The following is a 24,358-nucleotide window of genomic DNA, read 5'->3' as shown; positions in this document are numbered from 1 at the left end:
ATAAATAATGTAACAAATTCTTTCCAAAAATGGTATGTTCAGCAACATCAAATGATTTCAACAACAAGAACTGTGAACCCACTCAAATTGAACTACTCGAAAACATTTCCGTTTCCACTAAGTCAGGACTAGACAACAATTATATGCTTTCTACTATCTAAAAATGCAATTGAGTATAATTTAACCAATTATGATGTAATGGAAATTCTTAAAAAGGAATAAAACGTAACATTTTCGATACCGCAATATTATTTACTATATTTAATGTGCAAAGTGGACAGAGATTAAAGTTTTCACTTAAATAAATTAAATATTGGAAAATGTTAAACAGGACAGGCAAGCGATACATGGCGTATGATGCTCACCCTTTCACGTAGCTGAGATAAGCGCTCGATTCTTTGTCTTTGTGACTCATTATATCGATGGCATTGTTCTGAAACGCGGTTGTCATGATGTTCTTGACTTTCCAATTCACGTTGATTTTGGTGATGACGACGATCACTCTCTAATCTTTGCTCTCTGGAGTCAGATCGAGAGCCAGCGTGTCGAATACGATCATTCTCTAATCTTCGCTCTCTAGAATGAGATGATTCTAGACTTCGCGATATAGTGTGTCGAATACGATCATTTTCCAATCGCTGCTCTCTTGAATCGTTCGATTCTAGGCTTCGTGAGATAGCGTGTTGAATACGATCGTTTTCTAGACGGTGATGTCGAGATTTCAAAGATTCTTGAGCCCTTAACAATGAATGACGCGTTCTATCTAATTGTAATCGTTCACTCCTCTCAGAACTACTTTCATTCGACCTAGACATGGACATCCGTAATCTACAATTTGTAAGACGACTTTCCCTATCTTGTTCAGATTCATTTTCACGTCGCAATCTTTGGCTTTTGGCCTTTCTCATGTTTTTACAGAGATTTGACTTTCTTTTAGACATAACTAAATATTAGAGAAAAACTATCTACGTTACTAACTAAATAAAATAACCTATAAATAATTTATCAATTTCAATGTAAATTTGAATATTGAACACAAATGTACTTAATTTATAATTATTTATAATTATTACTTAAAGGTAGAAAATGAAAGCAGTAAAAATGTAACAAAATATTTTGAATTAAGATAAGATAAGATAAGAAGAACGCATCGGTGGAATTATAAAAGATACCTATCAATCAAATTAAACTATCAATGAATCGTTGGTGGGAGAAGTGGTGGGAGGCGCTCGACGTGACGGCTCAATGGTGGCATGCGCGTGAGCTGCGCGTGGTACTGGACAGTACTTGAACATTGCAACATTACTTTATTTATCTATAATAAAAGAATTTTTCTAAAATAAAAGTTACTCCTTATTACATCAGCTTCCTGCCAATAAAAGTCCTGTCAAAATCGGTCCAGCCATGTCAGAGATTAGCGGGAACAGACAAACAAGGAGACAAAAATTGTAAAAAATGTTATTTTCTTGTATGTACCGTATTTATATTTATATGCACGTAGTAAAAAACGGTTATTTCAATATTACAAACAGACACTCCAATTTTAGTTATATGTATTCAACTTTTTTAAACATATGCTTTTATAGTAATCTTATGAAATTCTGAAATATATTGAATAATAAATAAAATAAGTTTAGTAAACGTTTAATAAATACTGGTATGTCAAACTGCACATTTCCATTACCTGTAGATCGATAAGGTATATATCAATATGATTAATTTTGCACATTTCAGATAATGTTTTGTTACACATATTTTTACAATATATTCCCATCATGGGTAGCTTATGATTTTCATTTTTTTTTGTCTGGAATGTTATGACAACATCTCAACAATATGACTGTTACTCGTTAGTAATTTTCATAAATATTGGTTTTCGTTTTCCGTTTCATATAGAAATGAAATTGATATATGAAATATATATATTATTGGTTACAAAAGTGCTTTTTGTACTCTGTCTGACAGAGATTTCATATCCCAATTTTCTTTTTGTAGAATTAACAAAAAGGTTTTGTGATCTGGGTGCAATTTTCACAGTAATATTTGTTAGTTCTATAATATTAACTCTATTTTTGGTAAGTATAAATGAATACGAATGCGGTTTTAAATTAATTCAAAATATTCTAGGTGCGTAACACGAGTGTGTCAGTGATGCCATGTATTTTTTTAATAACCTTTAGTTTGGCCATGGTGTTGAAAGAGAACAAATTTTTTTATTTGATACAGAAAAGGCTTATATCTAACAACCCCAGTTTTTTATTGTATATTTATCTTCCAACCATTTATTTTAAGAGGATTTTGTATATGCCACTTCAAGGAGCGAAATTATGTTGTTTGCATGCTTTCATCCTCACAGCATTTAGTAAGTATATAGATAAATTCGAGTAGTGTCCAATACATTGATCGTAAAGCGTTTGATCTTACTGAATTTTGAGAGAGACATCATGCACCTCCACTATGGAGCAGATTTGCAGATATTTACTGCCTCAGTCGTGCATGATGTCTCTCTCAATCGGATCAAACGCTTTTCGATTGGTATATGAATCAGGCTGTTTATGCAGTAAAGGCTTTTGTTGACCATTGTTTGTGGCTAGCATCTTCAGAGGTCTAATCTGGTTCGTGTCCCTTTGACATCTGATTAACAACCGAATGACAACTTTTTAATGTTTCTTCCTTTCTATTGAAATTTGGGTTTATGGATCTCATTTGTTTCCCTAGTCATTTTACTGTGATATCCTTGTGTTGAGACAAGCAACTGTGTTTCTTGGAACTTTATGTTTCGATTTCCATCTAGTAGTGCTGTTCAGCTATTACGCACTTGTCTGATTGCCCTAGTTTACAGCTTTGTCTGTTATTTAATTCTAGTCCTCACTGAACGTTTAGTAAAATCGATTGGCCACATTGGCAACCTCATAACCCCGCGACACACAAAGTGTGCCTTAGCCAATTTCTTGTATCATCAAAAATGTTCAGCTATTACGCACTTGTCTGATTGCCCTAGTTTACAGCTTTGTCTGTTATTTAATTCTAGTCCTCACTGAACGTTTAGTAAAATCGATTGGCCACATTGGCAACCTCATAACCCCGCGACACACATAGTGTGCCTTAGCCAATTTCTTGTATCAATATGGAACAAATTAGAACTGGTCGTACCAGTTACCTATACTGTATTCATATAAAGTACGGAGTGAAGTAAACAATAGTGTAAAACTAAATGTATATGTTACAATCAATAAGTGTTCATAAAATGAACATTATAATTGGTATTATTTACCGTAATTTTATAATTATTTACCGTCTAAATAAAAATAAATTAAATAAAAATGCCCACTTAAACAAACATTTTTCCTGTAACACAAATAATATAAAATGTCAATACCAAGGGTATGCATATGAAACCGCCCTTTTTCTAGAAGGGTCCTAGCGGTCAGTTTTGGTACCATACAGACGAGTGATTGAGTTTGTTTGTTTCGGTTCTGTCTGTAGAATATTTAGAACTTGAGAGAATTCGATTTTCGTTCAAAATAGTGATGTGCAGTCAGCATCATTTGAAGAAAACTGCTGCAGAATCGCATCGAATGATTGTGGAAGTCTATGGCGACCATTCAAAAGATTAGAAAATGAGTTCCACATGAACTGAGCCAAAGGCAGCAGAAGAATAGACAGACCATTTACCGCCAGGTAAAAAAGAAAGTTATTTCTTCACCGGATTGTTACTGGAGACGAAAAGTGGTTCTATTTTGCGAATTTTAAGCGTAGAGGATCATGGGTATTTCGAGGCGAAGCATGAACATCGACTGCAAGGGCAAAACGCTATGGACGGAAGACAATACTCTGTGTTTGGTGGGACCAGAAGGGCATTATCTATTATGAGCTGCTGAAACCTGGCGAAGCTGTCAATAATGAACGCTACCAACAACAAATGGTGAAATTAAACCAAGCTTTGCGTCAAAAAAGACCAGAATATCAAAGAAGGCACCACAAAGTCATTTTGCTGCATGATAACGCACCGTCGCACGCTGCAAAGCAGACGAAAGAAACAATTGAAACATTTGGTTGGGCAATTCTTTCTCATGCGGCTTATTCACCAGACTTGGCTTCATCTGATTGTCATTTGTTTGCTTCGATGGGACACGCATTGACTGAGCAACGCTTCACCGACTACGAAAATGTAGAAAAATGACTCGACAACACGAGCCTCGAAAGAGGAAATTTTTTTTTGCTATCAATGCAAATTAATTTGAATAAAATATCTTTTCTCACTTTCATAAAATATACGTTTATATGTACTACTCAAAGGGTTCATATGCATATCCGTCGTAAACACATCATCAGTTCCCAAGTAATTAAAATTTTCACATCAAACAATACTAATTTGTTTCGATGCAATAAAGTGACAGATTTAAGTTATTTAAATAATTATAAACGTCTTATCAAACTAAAATCGAATAAAAATTAAGATTTTTCACCCATGTATTATGTTGTTTTTGAGACCTTCCTCGTTTTTTCAATTGTTGAATAGATAAATTTGATCTTCCTTGAGTATCAAGGTTTTGTCTTTATACATTATGTGAGCTTCCACATATTTGTTAGTTTGTAGATGTGGACTACAAATTATTTGGTATTTAGTTTTGTTCATTTTATTATTTTATATTATTAAAGAAGGAGGATTACATTACAATTGATAATTATATAGACTGATATGTTTTTACATTATATATTCAGTAACAAAGAAAATAGAAAAGATAGAGCCAGATTTATTTTTTTAAAACTAACTCTTTTTCTTAATTTCGATATTAAATTACTATGATGTGAAAAATAATAAAAGCACTTGTCGGTATACAGAAAAAATGCAAATTAAACCAATATTTTCAAAAAGTTTTGAAAGGAATATATATATAAGTACTCGTATTTTCGAACAGTCGAAGTGTGGACGGTCACAGAAAATTCATTTTTAATGTTCTTTGACGATGAAAAAGGATTTTTATTTACAAATCTCGAAATGATTCGTTCAATATTCGGCGTTATTTTGGTCTTTCGACCGTTTTTATTTGAGGCTTATATTTTACTGTATTTCCTACCGTTGTCTTCGAGCAATTTAGGTTTTCGGCTATTTTCCGGTACGAAAAGTCTATATTATGCAGTTGTTTTATTTGCTTTCGTCGTTCAAAGGTGTAACGTTTTGCTTTCTCCATTGTAACTAAAATCCACTATATTTTTTATTTGCCGTTTATTAAGTATTTTAGGACCACCATCAATTAAAATGCAAGCCGATGAAAACATTTTACTCCCAGACAACAGTTTTTTCTGTCTAAAGATTCCAGTTGCCAATTTAATGTACAATTCCGAATAAATTCAGACAAATTGTAACCCAGGGGCATTTTCATCTTATTTCACACAAGCGTCCCTATGATTTTTCACATGACTGTATTAATGAAAATTTTCTAATGCACTTCCCAAAAAACAAACACATTCACTCAAAACTACAAATTTAATCATAAAACTATCTAGGGTAGCTTTTACTTTTAAGGGAGACAGGATTAATGCAATTGAACTGTTTTAAAATAATTGTCAAATTACTTATCAGATATATTTTTTCCCTCCCAACATAACGTTCATTAATTTAAAATTTTAATATATAATAAAATTTCAATGCAAAACTTTTAAAAATAAAATCTTAGAGATTCTACACCTCTACACCTCATAACACCACAAAGGAGTTACGAAATTTGTTATCCAATATACAACGATATTTCTTAAAAGTACATATTTTTTCTTGTTTCTATTCTCAATAAGGTTCAAAATGTAAAATGTCATTTATACAAATATGATGTTATGAGTTACAAAAAATTGATCACATGGTATGCATTATTTTATTTTAAATGTAGTTATAGATAAACAAATTTTATTATTATGTTATGCTTTTTTAATATTTTGTTCATTTTAGATATTGTTTCTGATGGATTCGCAATTTACATTTGGTGGTGGTTAATGGGATTTCCTAATCTTTCTCCGGATATGGGTAATTCCTAATCTATAAGCTTAAATTAAGTTAAATGTTAACATATATTAGGTCAGACAGACTGTTAGATTCTTATTAAGGACGTCCTAGAAGAGAGAGATTGATATTAAAGACAATAGGGAGGCACAGATATATTGATGGACGAGTTATCTTTTTCTAATTAAATGATTTGTACTTATAAAAATATCAAATAGAGGTCTGGTCATATAACTTTTTCACAAATCAACATATCTAACATTTGACTCACTGTGTTCAAATATGTGTGAGGACCTGTGAGCAGAAATTTTCGTTTTTGTTGATGATATATAGAACTAATGTAAAATGTCATTATTCCTGCAGGAGTATATTTTTTATGTGATGTAATGAACAGATAAAACCAAGGTAAGACGTGAATTATTAGTAACAATGACATAAAAATCGAAGCAGTACCTTCAGTTCTTTGGTTTAATTATCATCAAGGATTATTAGTTTATCTAGATATTATAAAATTTGTTTCGAAAATGTCTTTAAAAAAGTTGGATGATAATAATGAAAATTACAGAGTTCTATATATTTACTTGTCCCTTTACAATAATATTTGAAGAATATTTGTCCACAACTATATTTTGCTCTTAAGTATAGCGGTATGCGAGTGTTAAACTGAATGAGAGCAATAGAAAAAAGGCGAAGCTAATTTAATGTTAATTTTAATATTTATTTATTTATTGTCATTCGTCTCTCTTTTTAGACATCCTTAATGAATCCTCTGTTATAATTATTAAACAGAAAGATAAAGTCAACAGGTTCTTGTTACGCTATGTACAGATTTGAAGGAAAATTGGCACCAAAGACTCGCTAAATTTAATATTAGAAAATGACAGACATCACAGGAAGTGTATATACACAATTTAAAATTATACTTCTAATGTATTAAACATACAATATTAGTAATATTTTGACAACAGACATTGAAGACCTAAATTAAAATGTAAATGTGACAAAGACATCATAGGAAGTGTAAAAATGTATATGGCTATTAGTTATAAGTATATTTATGAACTGTTAAAAATATTCAATTTTTAGAATAAATCTAAAGTATTATACTATTGTGATGATGTGAAAACATTAACTTATTTAAACAGTGAAACTTTACCCTGAAGGTACCTTAACAAAGTTTGTTTAATCAAATATTTTTGGTTATATAAATTACTTTCTAATAATAATTAAATAATTAGTAATTAATTAATAATTTATCTTACTTTTTTGTCATTCAAATTAATTAAAAAGAGTTTTATTGAGATTGATTATAATAAGAAGTTTGTTAAATCTAGGGTACAGGATTACAGTATATCAATTATATAATAATACTCTTACTATTACAACCATGGTGGGATAAAATTGTAGTTGCATAAAAGTAGCAAAACAAATTTTTGAAAAAAATTGATTTTATTTTTAAAATATTAGTTTTGTTTATTAACAATTAATAATATACACCTAATTTTGTTAGGTTAGGGTTCATTTGGCAAGTAATTATTTGTTATGCGCAAATTTAGTTTCCTATGTCCTATACTTAGAAAATCCACCAACCCAATCAACTAAGATACTAAAATACTTCAAATTTGTAATAAAGTTTATTATGAGATATCACTAAAGAAAAAACACTAAAATATAACTTACTCGTGGAAAATATGTAAATGATATGAATGATGTTACTATAAAGAAAGATGTGTCAATAAAAGGCATAAATGTATTTTCAGAGATTCTTTTGTTTTTAATGTTTATTAAAAAGTATATATTATTTATTAAAATTGCTATCAAACTATTAATGTAATTCATTTTAAGTTCTCAGAAGATTACAATATCTGATTGTCGATGAATAGTTAGTATGCAATGAAAAACCTTTAATGTTGCTGCCACTTTTTACTGGCATCAAAACAGTTCACTAACTAATACTGACTAATTTGTCATATACAATTTTCTGTAAATGCAGTTATGCCTTTTATTTGCATAACGTTTGTTTGAATCTAATATTAAATGTGATATTTTATTGTTCTTTTTTTAATATTATCTCATACCAAACTTTATTACAAATTTGAAGTATTTTAGTATCTTAGTTGATTTAGGTATAAATTACTTTGTTGATATTTATCATGCATACTATCCTACATAGTGCTTAAATTATCTATCTAATTTCTATTTCTTAATAATTTCATCTACATTAGGTGAACTAACTACAAATTTGAATGAAATTGCTTTTTTAATATTCAACGATTACTGTATAAACAATACAAATTATTAAAATATTTATTATTTATATTTTGGATAATTACTTATGAACAGTAATATTAAGTTTATAAATAAATCTAACTAGAAATATTACATTAAATAAGGTTATTAAGGTATCTTCAGAGTACATATTTTATACTTCACTATTTAAATAAATTAAGTCTTCCACATCATAACAATAATATAATATTCAGATTCTTTCTAAAAATTGAATAGTTTTAATTAATGTCCATATACATTTTTACACTTCCTATGATATCTTTGTCACGTTTACGATGTGTTACAATTTCTTATTTTACATTTTAATTAAGGTCTTCGATGCTTGTTGTTAAAATATTACTTATTTTGTTGATAAAGATTTAAATATGTTTAATACGTTAGAAGTATAATTTTAAGTTGTGTATGTACACTTTCCGTGATATCACATTTTAAACTGTTTTAAATTATTGCTGAGGATAACATGCATGTTAACACTGTTTGATTATTATGTTGTTCATGTTACTTGGAATACCACTTAAAATTAAAATATACAATTCTCTCTACACAAATCTAGCCTGTACTTGATATTTCATACATTTTTTATTGTAAAAGATACATTTATACCTAAAAATTATAAAACACGTTAATATAATTGACAAGATTAATAACTAACATTGTACCTGATACACCATAAAATGGGCGACTTGTTCAAACTTGTGTGTTAGTTACCCCTATTTTATTCTCGCTAATCGACTATATGAACCAAAAATATATTGGAGTCTTCAGTGGAGTGTAGCAACTGAATGCTGAATTTGGTGAATTAATAAAAAATAATTGTTCAAATCTATAGATAGGTTTTGATATTTCTCAAACATTAGTTAATAAATTACCTAACCTAACCTGGGTACACAGTTTTGTTAGATAGTTTTGTTGTTAATCAGCACATAATTTTTACTTTTATGTTTTATTTTTTAATTTACTTACAATTTAGAATCGGTAAATCATTTCAGCGGCCCTCTTAACATTAATTTTGGTGAAAGATCCAGTGAATATTATGCTTAGAGAAGGAAATGAGAGGGCATATCAAGGAATGTTCTCAAACACATTAGAATTCGAAGCACTCATAAGTACTTTAAAAGGGATTGCCACTCTACCTATGATGAGGCACATGATTCAGACATGGCAAGAATTCTTATACGACATTTTCAAGCACATTACTTTTCGTAAGTTATAGCCATTCATATTATACCAGTTTATGTCCTAATTGATATACAGTAGTGGCAGAAAGTTGTGCAACTTTAAAACTATATAAATTCGTATATACAAATCTAATATAATTTATACCAATTTTGTCACACTATATACAAACATATAGGTGAATATTTCTTGTATTAAGAATAATTCTGTTAGCTACAAATCTAATAACTAAATATTCGGCTGACAAAAAATCGAGCAACGTTTTACTAAATGTCACTAATATATAGATATTTTATTGAAAATCCACAATAATTTTTAGTTTTATAGTACACACTAAAACAAACTGAGTTAATATAGTACCTAGTAGAAAAAAATTATTTTCCGAATTAAAATCAAGGACTGTATCGTTCTTTCAATCCAATGAGAGAAAATCAGTATCGCTCGATTATAATACAACAATTTTTACAAGATTTGTTGTGTGACAGGAAAAAACAAAACTGGAAAACCAAACAGAACTGTAGGTTTCAGGATAAACAAATTTTGTCCTTTCCTGATTTCCAGCAAAACAAAAGGTTGAGACACAACTTCGAATTAATATTTTTTCAAGGACCGTAAGGACCGTAGTACAGGGGGTCTTCATGCGAAAAGGCTAAAGAAGACTAAAAAACCACTACTATCAGATAAAAATATGCCACTGAAACTTTATTTTTAATAAGATAATGACCCGAAGGAAAATATTTGAAGAAGTCGCTTTTAAGGAAAAAAAATTAATGTTATGAACTGGCCATGTCAATTTCCCGATCTAAACTTAATTAAAAACTTATGGAAGTTAGTGAAGAACAAAATAAGTGTATAGTAATCAGGAAGATTTATTCACGAGTCTTCAAGAGGCTTAGCAAAGTATGGATCCAAATATTATAGTCCATCTGTTGCTTTCCATGAAAAAAGGTGTTTGGATGGTATTTATAAAAATGTGAATCTTACAATCTATTAGTGTAGAATTAATTAAAATACTAATTACAAATTATTTATAGTAATAAAACTTTAAATAGCATAAGTTGCTCTACTTTTTGTCAGCCCCAAACAAATAATCATCAGTAAAATTAAACTCTTTATTTTTTTATAATTAAATTTTCAATATACATTTTTTTGAACATAATAACCAAGACAAAAATTATTTGAATTTTAAAAAGGTTGCTTTACTTTCTGCCAATACTGTACTTTCTGGACGTCGTAATATTAAATGTACTTATGTTACATGATATTGTAAGAGTTTTTCTGGTTCGGGTAGTGTGAAAATAATACTGACACCAAATTAAACTGAAACTCTATTTGCAACACAGACACAACAAGGCACTGATATTTATTAGTATGTCGCTGTCGGTCAAGCGTACATTTATGTCCTTAGCCGGTTCTTCTAGAACAGGGGTGGCGAACCGTTTTTGACATCCGTGCCACAAAGTCATAAAAATTATTTTTTAAATAGGTAATGTGCCACAATAAAATTTCATTCGAAATGTTAGCGTGGTGAAACTATACATAAGTATAATTAAATAAATAAAAGCAATTCTTCTTTAAACAATTTTTTACTAATCAATAATAAATTAAGTGTAGTTAAAAAAATAATTTTGTTTTTATGCGTGCCATCAAAATTTTCAAACGTGCCACTTGTGGTACGCGTGCCATTCGTTCGCCATCCCTGTTCTAAAATATTTGATCCCGGTCGAGACTGGAGTTTCTTCGCACACTGTACGCAGCGATCGTCGGCAGATCGTTCCATACTTTCCTCAAATTTTCCAGCTTAGTCATTCATCGTCTTTTGTCTATACTATACCCCATATCCGTATAACAAAAAGGATTCATAAAAAATAAATATATAATGTAATGTACTATCGGATGCATAAGTGGTTTGCCACTTTCGGAAGCGCTTGACCTCGACCGTCACATTCTGTTACCGTGCATCGTGCATCGTTTTGGTTAAAAAACTGAATTAATATAAGTTTTGACTCCGCCTGAAGTGTATCGAAATTACAGAATTACATTTTGTAATATAAACAGGACTGCAAGGATTGAAATATGCCAAATTATTAACTAATTTTGTAAGCTTTAGTTATTCAGAGAATATTTTTTATGTTTTGTTAAAATTGTTATAATAACTACAATATATAAAGCGATTATTTAAATAACAAATATTAAAATAATCTTAATTAATATTATTTTGAATTATTTTAAAAATGATTTAAATTAGTATTTGACTAATGTGATATATTTTAAAAATATTTAAAATATTACATACAAGAAACAAAGATTAACTATTTTCATAACAAAATATAAAGTATTTACGAAACGTAAAATAGTACATATTAAAACATTTTAAATGTTATGAACAAATATAATAAAAAAGATCGAGTAATTAGAAATTCTTCGTGTGTATGAGTTGAAATATCACGATATACGACAATTACTTAAATGTTATCAATATCTAATATTCTTTTTAATAATAATGGCAAATTGTTAATTGTATTTACTCTTACGTTGTTAAGTAAATAGTTAACGGTCATGATTCATAACATTTTTACTTTTTTAAAACTTTATTTTATGGACAATTTTGCTATTAATTTCTTTATGTAGATTAAAATTAAAACAATAAAATAACAATACTTATTAACAATATAACATACATATCGTTGTAAAAAACGATGAAAGACAATTTGGATCTATGAATTTAAAAATATCACTTTGGTTTGTTCAAAAAAGATCCTCACTTGTTCTTCATTTATTGTTTCTTTGAACATTATTTGTTATTGCATCTTATAACTCATTCATCATTTGTAATCTGTTTCTATAAATGGTATTCTTTAAATGTTGTTGCATACAGTTCAAATAGCCTCGAGTGAAAGATATTAAAAAAATGTATACATTAGGTTTTCATGTTATATAATTTTGTAATTACTATTATTTTACTTTTTTATTATTGACATTTATTTTAAACAAATAAATTAAATATTAATATTGTAAATGAAAATAAAAAATTATAAGATTAAAATATAAGATATTTATTGAGTAAACATCTATAATATATTAGTTATAATAATGTTTATTCATTGTATCGTCTCCAGATTCTATCAGTTACACATAATTTGTACATATAATTCACAAAATTCACGTCGTGTTTCGATTCGATTCTTAAATCTAAATCATCTTAGACCTCAGAGTCGGTTTGCAGAATGGCCATAGTGTTTCCCAATTCATTTTATAATCACAAAATTGTATTTATTTTATTATATGGAACATTAAATTACAATAACAATTTTTAAAATTAAAATACCAAAAACATTAAACCACATCTAGAGAGGTTCTCTTCCATCGCTATATATAACATTCATTTTTTCTCTTGTTCTTTAAGGAAAATATTCGCATACGCGTTTTTTTGTTTAGATTCATATTTGTTGACTTCTATTCGCAATAACAATTCACATTGAATCGACAACACATTTGGGAATCTCATCTTACGATGTGGTGTGGAGTGGTGTGGAGTAGGCAGTGCACGGTAATACAGAATGTGACCGTATACCGCCTGACGTGGATGAAGTGGCAGACCACTTATGCATGCGAATAGTACATAGTAAGCTGCAAAATGCCATTACCATTCCATTATTCAGTTTCACTTGCGGTCTGAATATGAGAGCTCGTTTGTGAAAGAGAGAGCGATGCAGTAATAAAATATATAATAACGCAGTCAAAGTGTCTAGGGAACACAATATTCTTAAATTATTGCAATAAAACCAAAAACTAATGTAAAAATAGGGAGCTCGCCGAATAGTCGATATTCGGCGAATAGCTTCAATACTTAAAGTAAAAACAACATGCAACGGACGAAAAATGACATAAGAAATAGCATAATTCTGTGTAACAATTCTCACATAATAATTTAAAATTAGTGAACAAAAATTATGGCGCAATGTCATAAATAAATTTGTAAAAGTTTTAGATTTCTGAAATCACTGCTCTCATCAAGATCTCCATAAATCTATACTTAAGAAAAACTGTCTTACGAGATTGTTTCTAAATAAACAAGAATGATTATAAAGAGACCAAATTTTACAATTAGATTTTCGAGAGGAGTTTCTCAATTGGGAAACAATTATGTTTCTTGTAGTCAGATTTAAATCGGAACAAATTTCTTATAACTTTCCACTTTTAAAAATATTACGGAGATTGGAAATCTTGATTTCGACAGTGTACTTTTAACTTTGAAATTTTAGTACTAGTACCGCAATTAGTATTTATCCCTTTTTTACTAAATCTGTCCACAGAGCACCTCTTTTTGGTGTACTGTGGGAGATTATTGATAGTGGGTCACATAGGGTTTTGTTGACAATGTTGTAATGCCATTCTGCAGCCGACTGTACATATATCTGTTATATTGCGACGTTTCTGTATATGTATTAGTATATAGATATTAAGATTCTTATTTATTTTTTTCTAGCTCTTATAGCCGGTTATTTGTGGGCGAAAATTATAATACTTATATACTACATTTCCAATCGGGATACGATTAGTGTTATGATGACAAACGTCGCCATGCCTATGATTATACAATATATTAACGAAATAGCATATTTAAATGGCACAGTTGTTTTTTTGGTGATGGGATTTTTACTAAGTAGTCAAAGAAGAACTTTCTCTACGGAGTTGAACGAAGCAAACGATTATTTATTTCGCATGATAGATTTCACATGTCGTATATTCTTAATAATGGTGTTGGGAATGACATTGCCAGTATATTATAGAATAACTCATGATTCACTGCACCCGCTTAGTCTCAAGATCATTTTATTTGCGTTCCTCCTCTATCCGCTTTTGAGTATCAGCCGATATGTTAGTGTATTTTGTTGTTGGCCGTTTCTATATTTTTTAGGTAAGTACATAATAAACTTATTAATAATTATTACATAGGTATTTGATGATAGGTTATAAATACACGTGGAGAGATGTGATAATAGTTGGATGGTCTAGCATGTCTGAACTCCTTCAAATGATACTTTTGCTAATTGTTTCTGATGCACAAGTCGAATATTTTCGTAACTGCGATATTATATTTATAGCAATTTGTATGCATTACATATTTTCAAACATTATAAATTCTTCGTTGGTCCCTTATTTTATCGTACTTCTGAAAGACAAGACAATGGATGGAATAAGTGAATTAAATATGAATAACTGTGGAAAGCATATTATGGAAATAAACAAATGCAAAATTGATATTGCAAAAAGAAAACAGTAAATATAGAATTATGTATATTGTGACTCATTTAAGATGGAAGCACCTCCAACTTTTTACTTATTTTTTTATTTTATTGAATAATAGCTCAAAAGACAGGGAAAAAGATATTATATGCCTTCTATAATATATATATTTTAATCAAAAATGAAATACACTCGCCACAAAATTAGAAATGAAAGGAAAACCAGCAAAATAATAAAAATAACAGTTATTCTGCAACGTTACTACAGTTTCTTCAAGAACCTTTCTTAAATATCGCTCAGCTGTCAGAGATCCACGTCGAAACGTGACGCAGTATACGCTTTAAAACATGGATTTTGGAGGTAGTGTCGGATTTTCACCGACTAATAACCCCTCTCCAGTGGGATCGGCTCAAGATAGCCATAACCCAGGAGGACATTTCGGAAACAAGTTACACAGCCAAGAGAGAAGATCTCTTTTACCTGTCTGGGTAGTCCCTAGATTGCCCTCTCTCTAGTATTAGAAACCAAATAAACGTGGACAGCGAGGACAGGGAACCTTTGGACTAGGCTAATGTTTTTCTAACTTTATGATATATTACGACATTTAGACAAGTAGAGGGAATTTCTAGTTTTTTTAAACTCAATCTATTAATATAATTTTTTTATTTTTTCATTTTTAAAAATTTAGTTAAAAGTGAAAATATAGTATATATAACATTGCACCTATGAACGACGAAAGCGATAGAACAACTACCAAAAAGAGTTATTTCATACCGGAAAATAGCCGAAAATTTAAATTACTCAAAGACAGTTTTCAGAAATACAGTAAAATATAAGCCTCAAAATAAAACGTGAGGACGAAATTTTAAGATAACGCCGAATATTGAACGAATCATTACGAGATTTGTAAATAAAAATAATTTACTTTGAAAGTTCACACTTCCACTATTTGAAAACTGCTAATTAAGAATAGTTTAAAAGCGAAAAAGCCAATTGGAGTCTCTTTCCTATTGAATCGAAACGTTAAAAAACTGCTACTGCTAGAGTCTATACATTGGCCAGTGGAGAAATGGCGCAATATTCTTTGGTCAGATGAAATCAAATAAAATTTGTTTCATTCCGATTGTAGACCACAAGACATTGCGTTCAAGTCACAATTTACGAGAAAAAACAGTTAAAAGACGAAGGGGGATCTATTATGGTATGGGGATGCTTCTCCTATCAAGGGGTCAGTCTAATATACCGTATTAACGAACTAATGACAGCAATCTATTACTGTAACGTGTTAAGTAGAACTATATTGGCATATTTTGAGGACAAGATGCAACTGCGATGGGTGTTTCAACAAGACAACGATCCGAAACAAACATTGAAGGTGGTAAAGAAATGGTTTTCTGACAAGAAAATTCAGCTTTTAAGCTGACCTGTCCAATTATCTTACCTAAATCCTATCGAGAACTTATGGCACGTTGTGAAGAAAGGTCTGAGGGGTAATAGTGTCACTAATAAAGAAGCTCTCTGGTTCCTGGTGAAGGAAGCATGAAATTCAATTCCCCAGGGAAGTGCTAAAAGTTGATAGACTCGTTGCCTCATCGATGTTTGGCAGAAATCTTAAATTCTGTAATCGTCCCTATTTTATTTCACATGAAAATTTAAAGAACATATTTTTTTTCAATTTTTCACTACAAAATATATCGTAATACTTCTCTGTTGGAGGATATTTTGAATATCTATTTTTTAAGCTTTTATTCAATAGAATTGAGTTTCCATTTTAAATAGGTCACAGCTTATGTAGGATTAAATTCAGTTGAAAACTTTAGGAATCCTGGTCCTGTAAATTGGGAAGTAGTAAGCAAATGGATAGAATTTGATAGCTCATACGAAAAAAGAGATATTGTAAATAATGAGGAAGATAACGTGGCAAAACCTAAGCCCACGTTCAATTATGAACTTCTACTGAGGTACAGTATAATTATTTAAGTGTATTGTAATTTTAAACAAAAAGGTATTAATTATTAAACAAATGTATTGAAAATTCATTACCATGCCATCGACTTGTTGGCATTAAGTAATTATACCTAATTGTTTATTATTATATTATCGTAAATTGTTAATTTATTTAATACTGAACATAAAATGTATTAAGAATAAATAATTATTGTGTTGGGAAGGAAAAAATTATGTTACATAATATATCATATTTATATCAACCATTTTGTGTACAGTATTGGCAGAGAGTAGAGCAACTTTAAAAATATATAAATTGCTATATGCAAATCTGATATAATTTATTACAATTATAAACACACTATGTCGGTGAATATTTCTTGTATTAAAATTCTGCTAGCTACAAATCAAAAAACTAAATTCGGCTGGCAAAAAGTAGAGCAAGAATCTTATTAAATGTCAGCAATTTCTACAAAATCTAACATAATTTTTAGTTTTACAGTCTACACCAGCGTTTTCCAAACTTTTTTACGAGATTTTAAAATTTTTCGCGACCCACCTTATGAAAGGAAAACATTTATTTACAAAACAAATTTTCTTTTTTAATAAAAATCATGTTTGTTTGTTTCTTTCATACACAAAAATAGTAAAATAATTATATAACAAAAACAAATTAAAAAAATATCCATTATCTTCATGTAAAACTTTATTAAATAAAGTAAACTTTATTTTACATATTTTGTCCTTAGTGCGAAGGATGATGTTGTTTGTCATCACATAATAATTTCGAATTAGGAAGAAATAATGTTAATTTTATTCTCACATTCGGTTCGACATCCATTCTGTTTATATATTTATTTTTTAAGTACACCAAGGCTGAGAAAGCAGCTTCACACGTAAAGAGCACAAATATACACTTTGGCACTATTCCTAGTAACTAACCAATGTAGTAATATGAAACAGAACATTTTTTTGTGTTTTAAAATGTTTGCTGCGACCCGTGACAATAGAGTTAATATAAAATAAAGTGGTACCGCATTCAGAACAAAATATGCCACTAAAACACTATTTTCAACAATATAATGACCCGAAGAAAACTTCAAAATATTTTAAGCAGTTGCTTTTAATTTACTATCTATTGCTTTCCATTAAAAAAAGGCGTTTGTTAGTTATTCATAATAATGGGAATTTTACGATATATTAGTGTAGATTTAATTAAAATACGAATTACAAATTATTTGTAGCCCAAAACAAATAATCATCACTAAAATTAAACTTTTTATTTTTTATTGTTTAACTATATATTACTATTACTGTAAATTTAAGATGTCTACTGAATTTCTGGAGTTACAAAATGGGGTATAAAAAAGTAGGCAGAGGAAAAGAGAAAATTGCTTCGTATATAACATAAACAATTTAAAATAGTTTTCTTTTTAAACTTTAAAATAAAAATATTTTTATTTTATATATTGTATAAACTCAATATTCCTCTGTGAGGAAATAATTGTAATTATTAATAACGATTCGTTGTATAAGTCAGAGTTAATATCATAATTTTTTATTTTTAGATATTCAAGATTGAGAGTTTTAAATGCTTTGGAGATGTCATACTATCAACAATACGAAAAAGGATTGTGTACTTCGGCAGTTCTGATTACACTTCAGAATTTAGTTAGTCATACAAGAAACATGTCAAAAACTCAAACGATAAAAGTGGAAAGTATCCTTAATCTTTTTGACAAAAAGGTAAAATTATAATGGGAAACATAACAGGGGATCTTCGAGAGTTTTATTCACATTTTTTATTGGAGCAGAGATGAAGGAAATAAATAACTGACAAAAAATAAACTCATGGAGATAAAAAACAAATTAATCTTCTAATGTAGCAAATTAATATTGGAATTTTCTTTTCGATTTCATCATCATGTTTTAAATGTTATATAAAAGTATATACTAATAACACTGGTCTACAAAAGGAAGGATATTTTTTAAGTAATTTGGTTACGTAGTATTCAAAATTGTGCTATAGTATCACGTCCAATTCTTTTTAAGCCGCACAAACAAAGCAGAGTATTCTTTTGGAAAGCAAAACATATCAAATAAAGCTAGGTCTTTTCAAAACCATTGTCACGGCTCTGAATAAAGATGGTGCTGTAAATTTGGTTAAAATTAAAGAAGACATATTTGTTGGTCTTCACATCAGGAAATTATTTTATGATGAATATTTTTCAGAATATTTGTTGGGGAAAGAATCTGCAACCTGGCAATTTTTCAAAAGCATCGTTGATGATGTTCTTGAAAACATGAAAAGTGATAACTAGAGACAAATTGTTACTGAATTATTGTAAAATTATTGTGAGTTAGGTGCACGGATGTCACTCAAAATGCATTTTTCCCTTTCACATATGGACTTTTCCCATAAAATCCTGGTAAATTTAGTAATTCGTGAAATGAACCCAGACAAAGACAAACGATTGTTTAAATACTGCCATTTACTTTTGAAATTTTCTTTCTTTGTTTGCTTCAATCTAAAACCCTGTATACCAGTGTAATTATACACTTAACCAAAGTCAAACTCAATTAACTCAACTAACTCAACTAACTAAACTAACTAAACTAACTAAACTAACTAAACTAACTAAACTAACTAAACTAACTAAACTAACTAAACTAACTAAACTAACTAAACTAACTAAACTAACTAAACTAACTAAACTAACTAAACTAACTAAACTAACTAAACTAACTAAACTAACTAAACTAACTAAACTAACTAAACTAACTAAACTAACTAAACTAACTAAACTAACTAAACTAACTAAACTAACTAAACTAACTAAACTAACTAAACTAACTAAACTAACTAAAATAACTAAACTAACTAACTTTTTAGAAACACTGGTAGCTAAAGAAATTAATTTATTAATTTAAATAAGACACCTTTTTCTACTTAAAAATTAATTATTTCATTTTTAATATCTAATAATAATTTCTTTTTAATATTCGAAAATTATGAATCATTTTCGATTCCTAATATTTTCTAGTATCATGAGTATCGTGATATTCTTTATTTTAAGAATTACTAATAATTATAATTCATTTATGTAAATGGTACTATTAATTCCGTCAGAAACTACAGTTTTTCCGATATTAGAATTTTTTCAGATTGTCAGTTGCCCCTCTGGACCTTAAGTGTTGATTAGGAGTTTCAAATTGTATCGTTGTGTTAAAATTTTTAATAAAAGTTGGATTTCTTGAAGTGACATTTGGTCTAATTTAATAATTATTTGTATAATCATTAAATTGTTTATAATTGTTTGATGTTGAAGGATATTTTTGATTTTATAACTTAATTTGACATTTATTTATATTAATTGTCCATTCGTTTTGCATATTTTGAAGAACATTTACAGGTGTATTCAATTTTAAAAAAAATTTATAATTTTTATCTTGAAATATCATATCTATTTATACGTTAGAAGCTCTTACTCCAAATTTAGGTCCGTAGTCTGTAAGCATTACATCTAAACATATTTGATCAACTAAAGCTTGTTGAGCTTTGAATGATCCATATTTGTTTGTCTGAATTCATTGTGGAGTGTACTAACTATCTAAAAATTTGAAATTATTTAGTTCTGAACCCTTTTCTTGCCACATATTTATGTGCACAACTAATAAAAATTGAACGCATCAAGTAAAATATGAATCACATCATAGTCTGGTGTCAAAGGAGATAAGTCGGATAATATATAAATATTTTTATATTTTAACCCTTTGGGTACATTTGACGAATGAGACTCGTCATCGATATGAATAACCAAAGTTACAGATGACGAGCCTCACCCGTCATTGGATTGTATGTATAATGTGTTAAAAATTCCAAATAAATCGGGTCTCAAGGGGTTAATAAAACAAGATATTTCCAGTGTTAATACAACATCAACATAAAATGTTGCAGCGCTAAAATAAACCAATGAATAGCTAAAATATTTCATCTCTACTCTTTGGTCTGTCAGATGAAAAGTTTTACGTGAACATCGGCATCAATAAGATGCTCAACGACACACATATTTGATTTTAATGTTTTTTAGCAATTTATCAGAATAATATTATTATGTCTATTCGATTTACTTGATATGGATAGAAAATTACGTAAGCCAACAAATTTTTGGGGGGCCTTTCTTTACACAGTCAAGAGATCATGTACATTTAAATTTATTTGCATGGTTGTGGACATTTATTTATTCTTCCACCTTATATTTATTAGCTCTCAACTTTATGTGACTTTACTAACATCAATTTTTATTGGAACGATAGATATTTTCTTAAGTTTTACGGCTTCAAGTAGATATGGGTATATGGATGCGATAAAAAGAAACCTTATGTGAGAATTTAAAAGTACAACATAGATATAGATCTGACTATAACATAAATTTCAGGTCGTTTACACTTTTTAACATTATTGTTTGGATGGTTTCAATATTAAAAGTAACATTGGATATGTGTAACATATTAACTTTTCATGGTTTTCTTCGAATATTGTTAATAATAATGATTGTTATTAGAGTTAGTGGAAATATTTGTCGAATTGTGTTCGGAATTCTTCCTAATTTTGAGGAATTTGTGCGATATAAAATACGTGACAACTTAATATACCTCTATATTCTGGGACAGGTTTCAAATGAACTTATGCATTAAAATTTGTTATACATCTCTCAGTTTTAGACTTATAATAGGGGAAATGATGATGCAATACATTCTGTTGAAAATTTTCTTGTTAAAGATCCTAGAATCGAAAGATCACTAATTAAACATTTAAATAGACATAAGCAAGAAGTTATGGAAAAACTGGCCTTATTAATCAAACAACATCCTTGGGTTTTAGTAACAGTGAGAACTAAATATGTTATGTATAAGACGTTGCTAAACACAAAGAAAAATATTGAAGAAATGAAGGATACTGGAAGAATCGATGAATCAGAGTATTATAAATTAATGCACTCGTATGAAGATCGATTGCTGTTCTTAAATAAATTTCAGAAAAAAATTTCTCCACAAACGGCAGAAGAAGTATTTAGTAAGGTGTCTTGGTTAAAAATTTTGGATTCTAATACCAAAAATTATTTATTGAAAAATGTTGAAATTCAATTCTATCTACCGCTGGATGTTATATACTCTGAAGGAGATAAGCCCATTGGAGTTTACATTATTGCTTTAGGTAAATTTTGACATTGTAATGTGTATTATATTGTTTTTAAGAAAAATGATAATTTTTTAAAAATGAATTTATTATAGAGTGTATATCAAAAGAAACAATGTTATTATATGTGTATAAAGTCGGTTTTTCTGAAAAGAGGGTTCCGAATATTATATTAACATCAATTCAACGTACAATAGAATTCTTCAAATGGTACAATTTAACACATCACTGCCGTTCTTTAACTCCGGCAGTGGTTAAAATCTTCTTTTGTTGAGTTTCCTGTGTGGACAGATACTCGCATATACAAGAAAGACTCAGAAATATGTTTCTTTCCTCGGTAGTTGGAACTACAGCATGCACAAAGGAAGAATATCTAAGATCCACGTACAAATCCTTTTAATTGCCTGTGATTGATTATTGAGTCTATTACATTTTCTTTATATTGTTTTACATGATGGTGAAGACTTGGAATTCTTTAGTTTCCATATTTTCATTCTGTCAAAGTAGCAGTTCTAATTAAGTTAATGGTTTGGATATTTGAACGCTTTATTTATTTGTCTAGTTTTGCTAAATTTAGTTATTTGTGACGTTTGATAATATTCATAATTTTTTAATACAATTCAAATATACAGTAAATGAATATTTTCGATGGTCATCTTGATATCTTGCACATTCGCGTCCCAGTTTTTCCTAATTATTGGGTATTGGTCGAATTGAAAAAATATGAGGACATCATAGCGGGAATCTAGTATTGCCACATAATCAGATGTTCATTTTCCATTCGTCAAACATTTATAATTTTTCAGTGCTACGGCAGAATATTTCGCATCGTGTATGGTATATATGGAATGTGGTGGTTCTAAAATATCGAAGGCATCTTTTAATTACGAGTTTATTAAATAAATATGACAATCTTCAAATTTTATCTCCTATTCCAAAGTTGGGTTTTTTCTAATACTATCAATTCTTCATAGAAAATAAAATATTGCATTAATTAAGTAATATTTTAACAATATTAACTCGTAACTGACTGTTTGTTTTTCTTTTTCACAATTTATGTATTTTAGGTAATGTTCGAGTTATATATACTCCAAACTCAGAATTATTAGAAGCATTAAATGTGCATGGAGAGTTACCGATTGTAGAATTAACATCAAATATGAGTTTTGCAACAAATTCTGAACATCTTTTAATGAAAGATTTTTCTTTTGGGGAGATGGGTGTTTTAACTGGACGACATTATAACTCAAAAGTAATGGTGGAAACTCCGTGTATGTGCTATTTTTTACCTCTAGATTGTTTTCATACAATTTTTGAGAACAATCCGAGCCCTTATAATAAGTATACTATTTTTTAACCCTAATTTTTACTTGTCTAATAATATTTTTTTAGTCTGGAAGCTGCTATGTGGAAACATGCGGCAACTATGATTGCTTATCAATTACTGATGGAGAGTCGAGCATTTAACTCAACTAAAGAAGAAATATTGGAACTGGTTGATAGAGCTTTTATTCCCAATTTAAAGGACTACAAAATTTTTGTAGTTCATAGTGATATAGAAGAACTTTTATTAATTGAAGGTATAATATTAGATATCCGACGGAATAAAATGTATGTCGCCCCTTGTTATATTCCTAGGTATATATATGTTTATTTTTTATATTTGTACGATCTTTAATCGTGTGCATCAAAAATACATAAAAAATCTTTTAGAAATGTAGAAAAAATCGCTTTATCCAAAAGTCATCTTTTGAGGCATGTTTCTAATATTTTCACCAAAATGATGATTATACCTGCTAGAGATATAAAACAAGCAGATCTTATGAAATCTGAAGAACGTATTTCAGAAATTTGGAGTAGAACTTCTGGAAGGTATTTTTTGATAATTACTTTGAAATTTTATTAGTGTCCTCTCTAATTCTCTAGATATTTGTATCAAAGTTTAACCAATATTATTGAGTCGCCACAAGAAGATAAAGACATAAATGATTTAGAAGTACAAGTAAAAGAAGATGTTGACGTAAGAAAATTGTGTAGCAAATATTTAAATACTCTGTATCAACATGTAAATTTCAGGAATACAATTTGCCTGGTACCAAACGTACACCTTGGAAACTTAGAAAGAGTAAATATTATAGAGATATGAGACTTTCCAAGATTCAGGAAAGATATAAATATGAGGAAAATTAGACAAACATTCTTTTATAAAGCTTGAATAAAAGTGAATAAATTTTAAAAATAAATTATCTTGTTTAAAAATTAATTTTCAATACATTACATGGTAGATGTTAAAATAATAACGAGTGACAGTTTACTTTAATCCCGTTTTTCACAACCTGTGTTCACATGTGGTTACTGTTAGATTTTCATTCTTGCCGAGTGTTGGACTGTGTGGTAATTCTGTAAACCAACGGAATATTAAAAATATATAATGTTTTAAAAATAAAAATAATCTATAAAGTAAAATATAATAAATGAGCTTACCAATAAATTAAGAA

At 29.1% G+C, this 24,358-nt stretch overlaps 2 protein-coding genes and 1 long non-coding RNA gene across 6 annotated transcripts; all 3 read left to right on the top strand.

Moving 5' to 3' along the window:
* The first annotated feature begins 1,880 nt into the window (after nt 1-1,880).
* On the top strand, nt 1,881-6,235 carry LOC126266046 (uncharacterized). The gene is made up of 4 exons (XR_007548520.1): nt 1,881-2,075; nt 2,128-2,362; nt 5,948-6,022; nt 6,074-6,235. It is a non-coding gene; the product is annotated as an uncharacterized LOC126266046 (long non-coding RNA).
* Nucleotides 6,236-9,282: 3,047 nt separating this feature from the next.
* Nucleotides 9,283-19,878, top strand: LOC126266019 (uncharacterized). The gene is made up of 6 exons (XM_049969297.1): nt 9,283-9,489; nt 13,953-14,384; nt 14,437-14,746; nt 16,534-16,674; nt 18,229-18,380; nt 19,826-19,878. The coding sequence occupies exons 1-6, from the start codon at nt 9,321-9,323 to the stop codon at nt 19,861-19,863; spliced, it is 1,242 nt and encodes a 413-aa protein (XP_049825254.1). The 5' UTR covers nt 9,283-9,320; the 3' UTR covers nt 19,864-19,878.
* Nucleotides 19,879-20,869: 991 nt separating this feature from the next.
* LOC126266018 (sodium/hydrogen exchanger 10-like) lies at nt 20,870-24,096 on the top strand. 4 transcript variants are annotated; one of them, XM_049969294.1, is made up of 8 exons: nt 20,870-21,044; nt 21,100-21,334; nt 21,386-21,878; nt 22,928-23,201; nt 23,253-23,471; nt 23,574-23,732; nt 23,787-23,880; nt 23,937-24,096. In XM_049969294.1, exons 1-8 carry the CDS (start codon nt 20,884-20,886, stop codon nt 24,048-24,050), a joined length of 1,749 nt encoding a protein of 582 aa, XP_049825251.1. In that variant the 5' UTR covers nt 20,870-20,883; the 3' UTR covers nt 24,051-24,096. The 4 variants fall into 4 exon arrangements, with proteins under 4 accessions (XP_049825251.1, XP_049825250.1, XP_049825252.1 ...); XM_049969293.1 differs by having other exon boundaries at nt 20,871-21,044; nt 23,253-23,498; XM_049969295.1 differs by having other exon boundaries at nt 20,871-21,334; nt 23,253-23,498.
* Nucleotides 24,097-24,358: the final 262 nt, after the last annotated feature.

The sequence above is a fragment of the Aethina tumida genome, chromosome 6 (assembly GCF_024364675.1).
Source record: "Aethina tumida isolate Nest 87 chromosome 6, icAetTumi1.1, whole genome shotgun sequence".
In the NCBI taxonomy this organism is placed as follows: Eukaryota; Metazoa; Arthropoda; class Insecta; order Coleoptera; family Nitidulidae; genus Aethina; species Aethina tumida.
The sequence above is the reverse complement of the archived record's forward strand: the minus strand, read 5'-3'. Positions and strand labels throughout refer to the sequence as shown.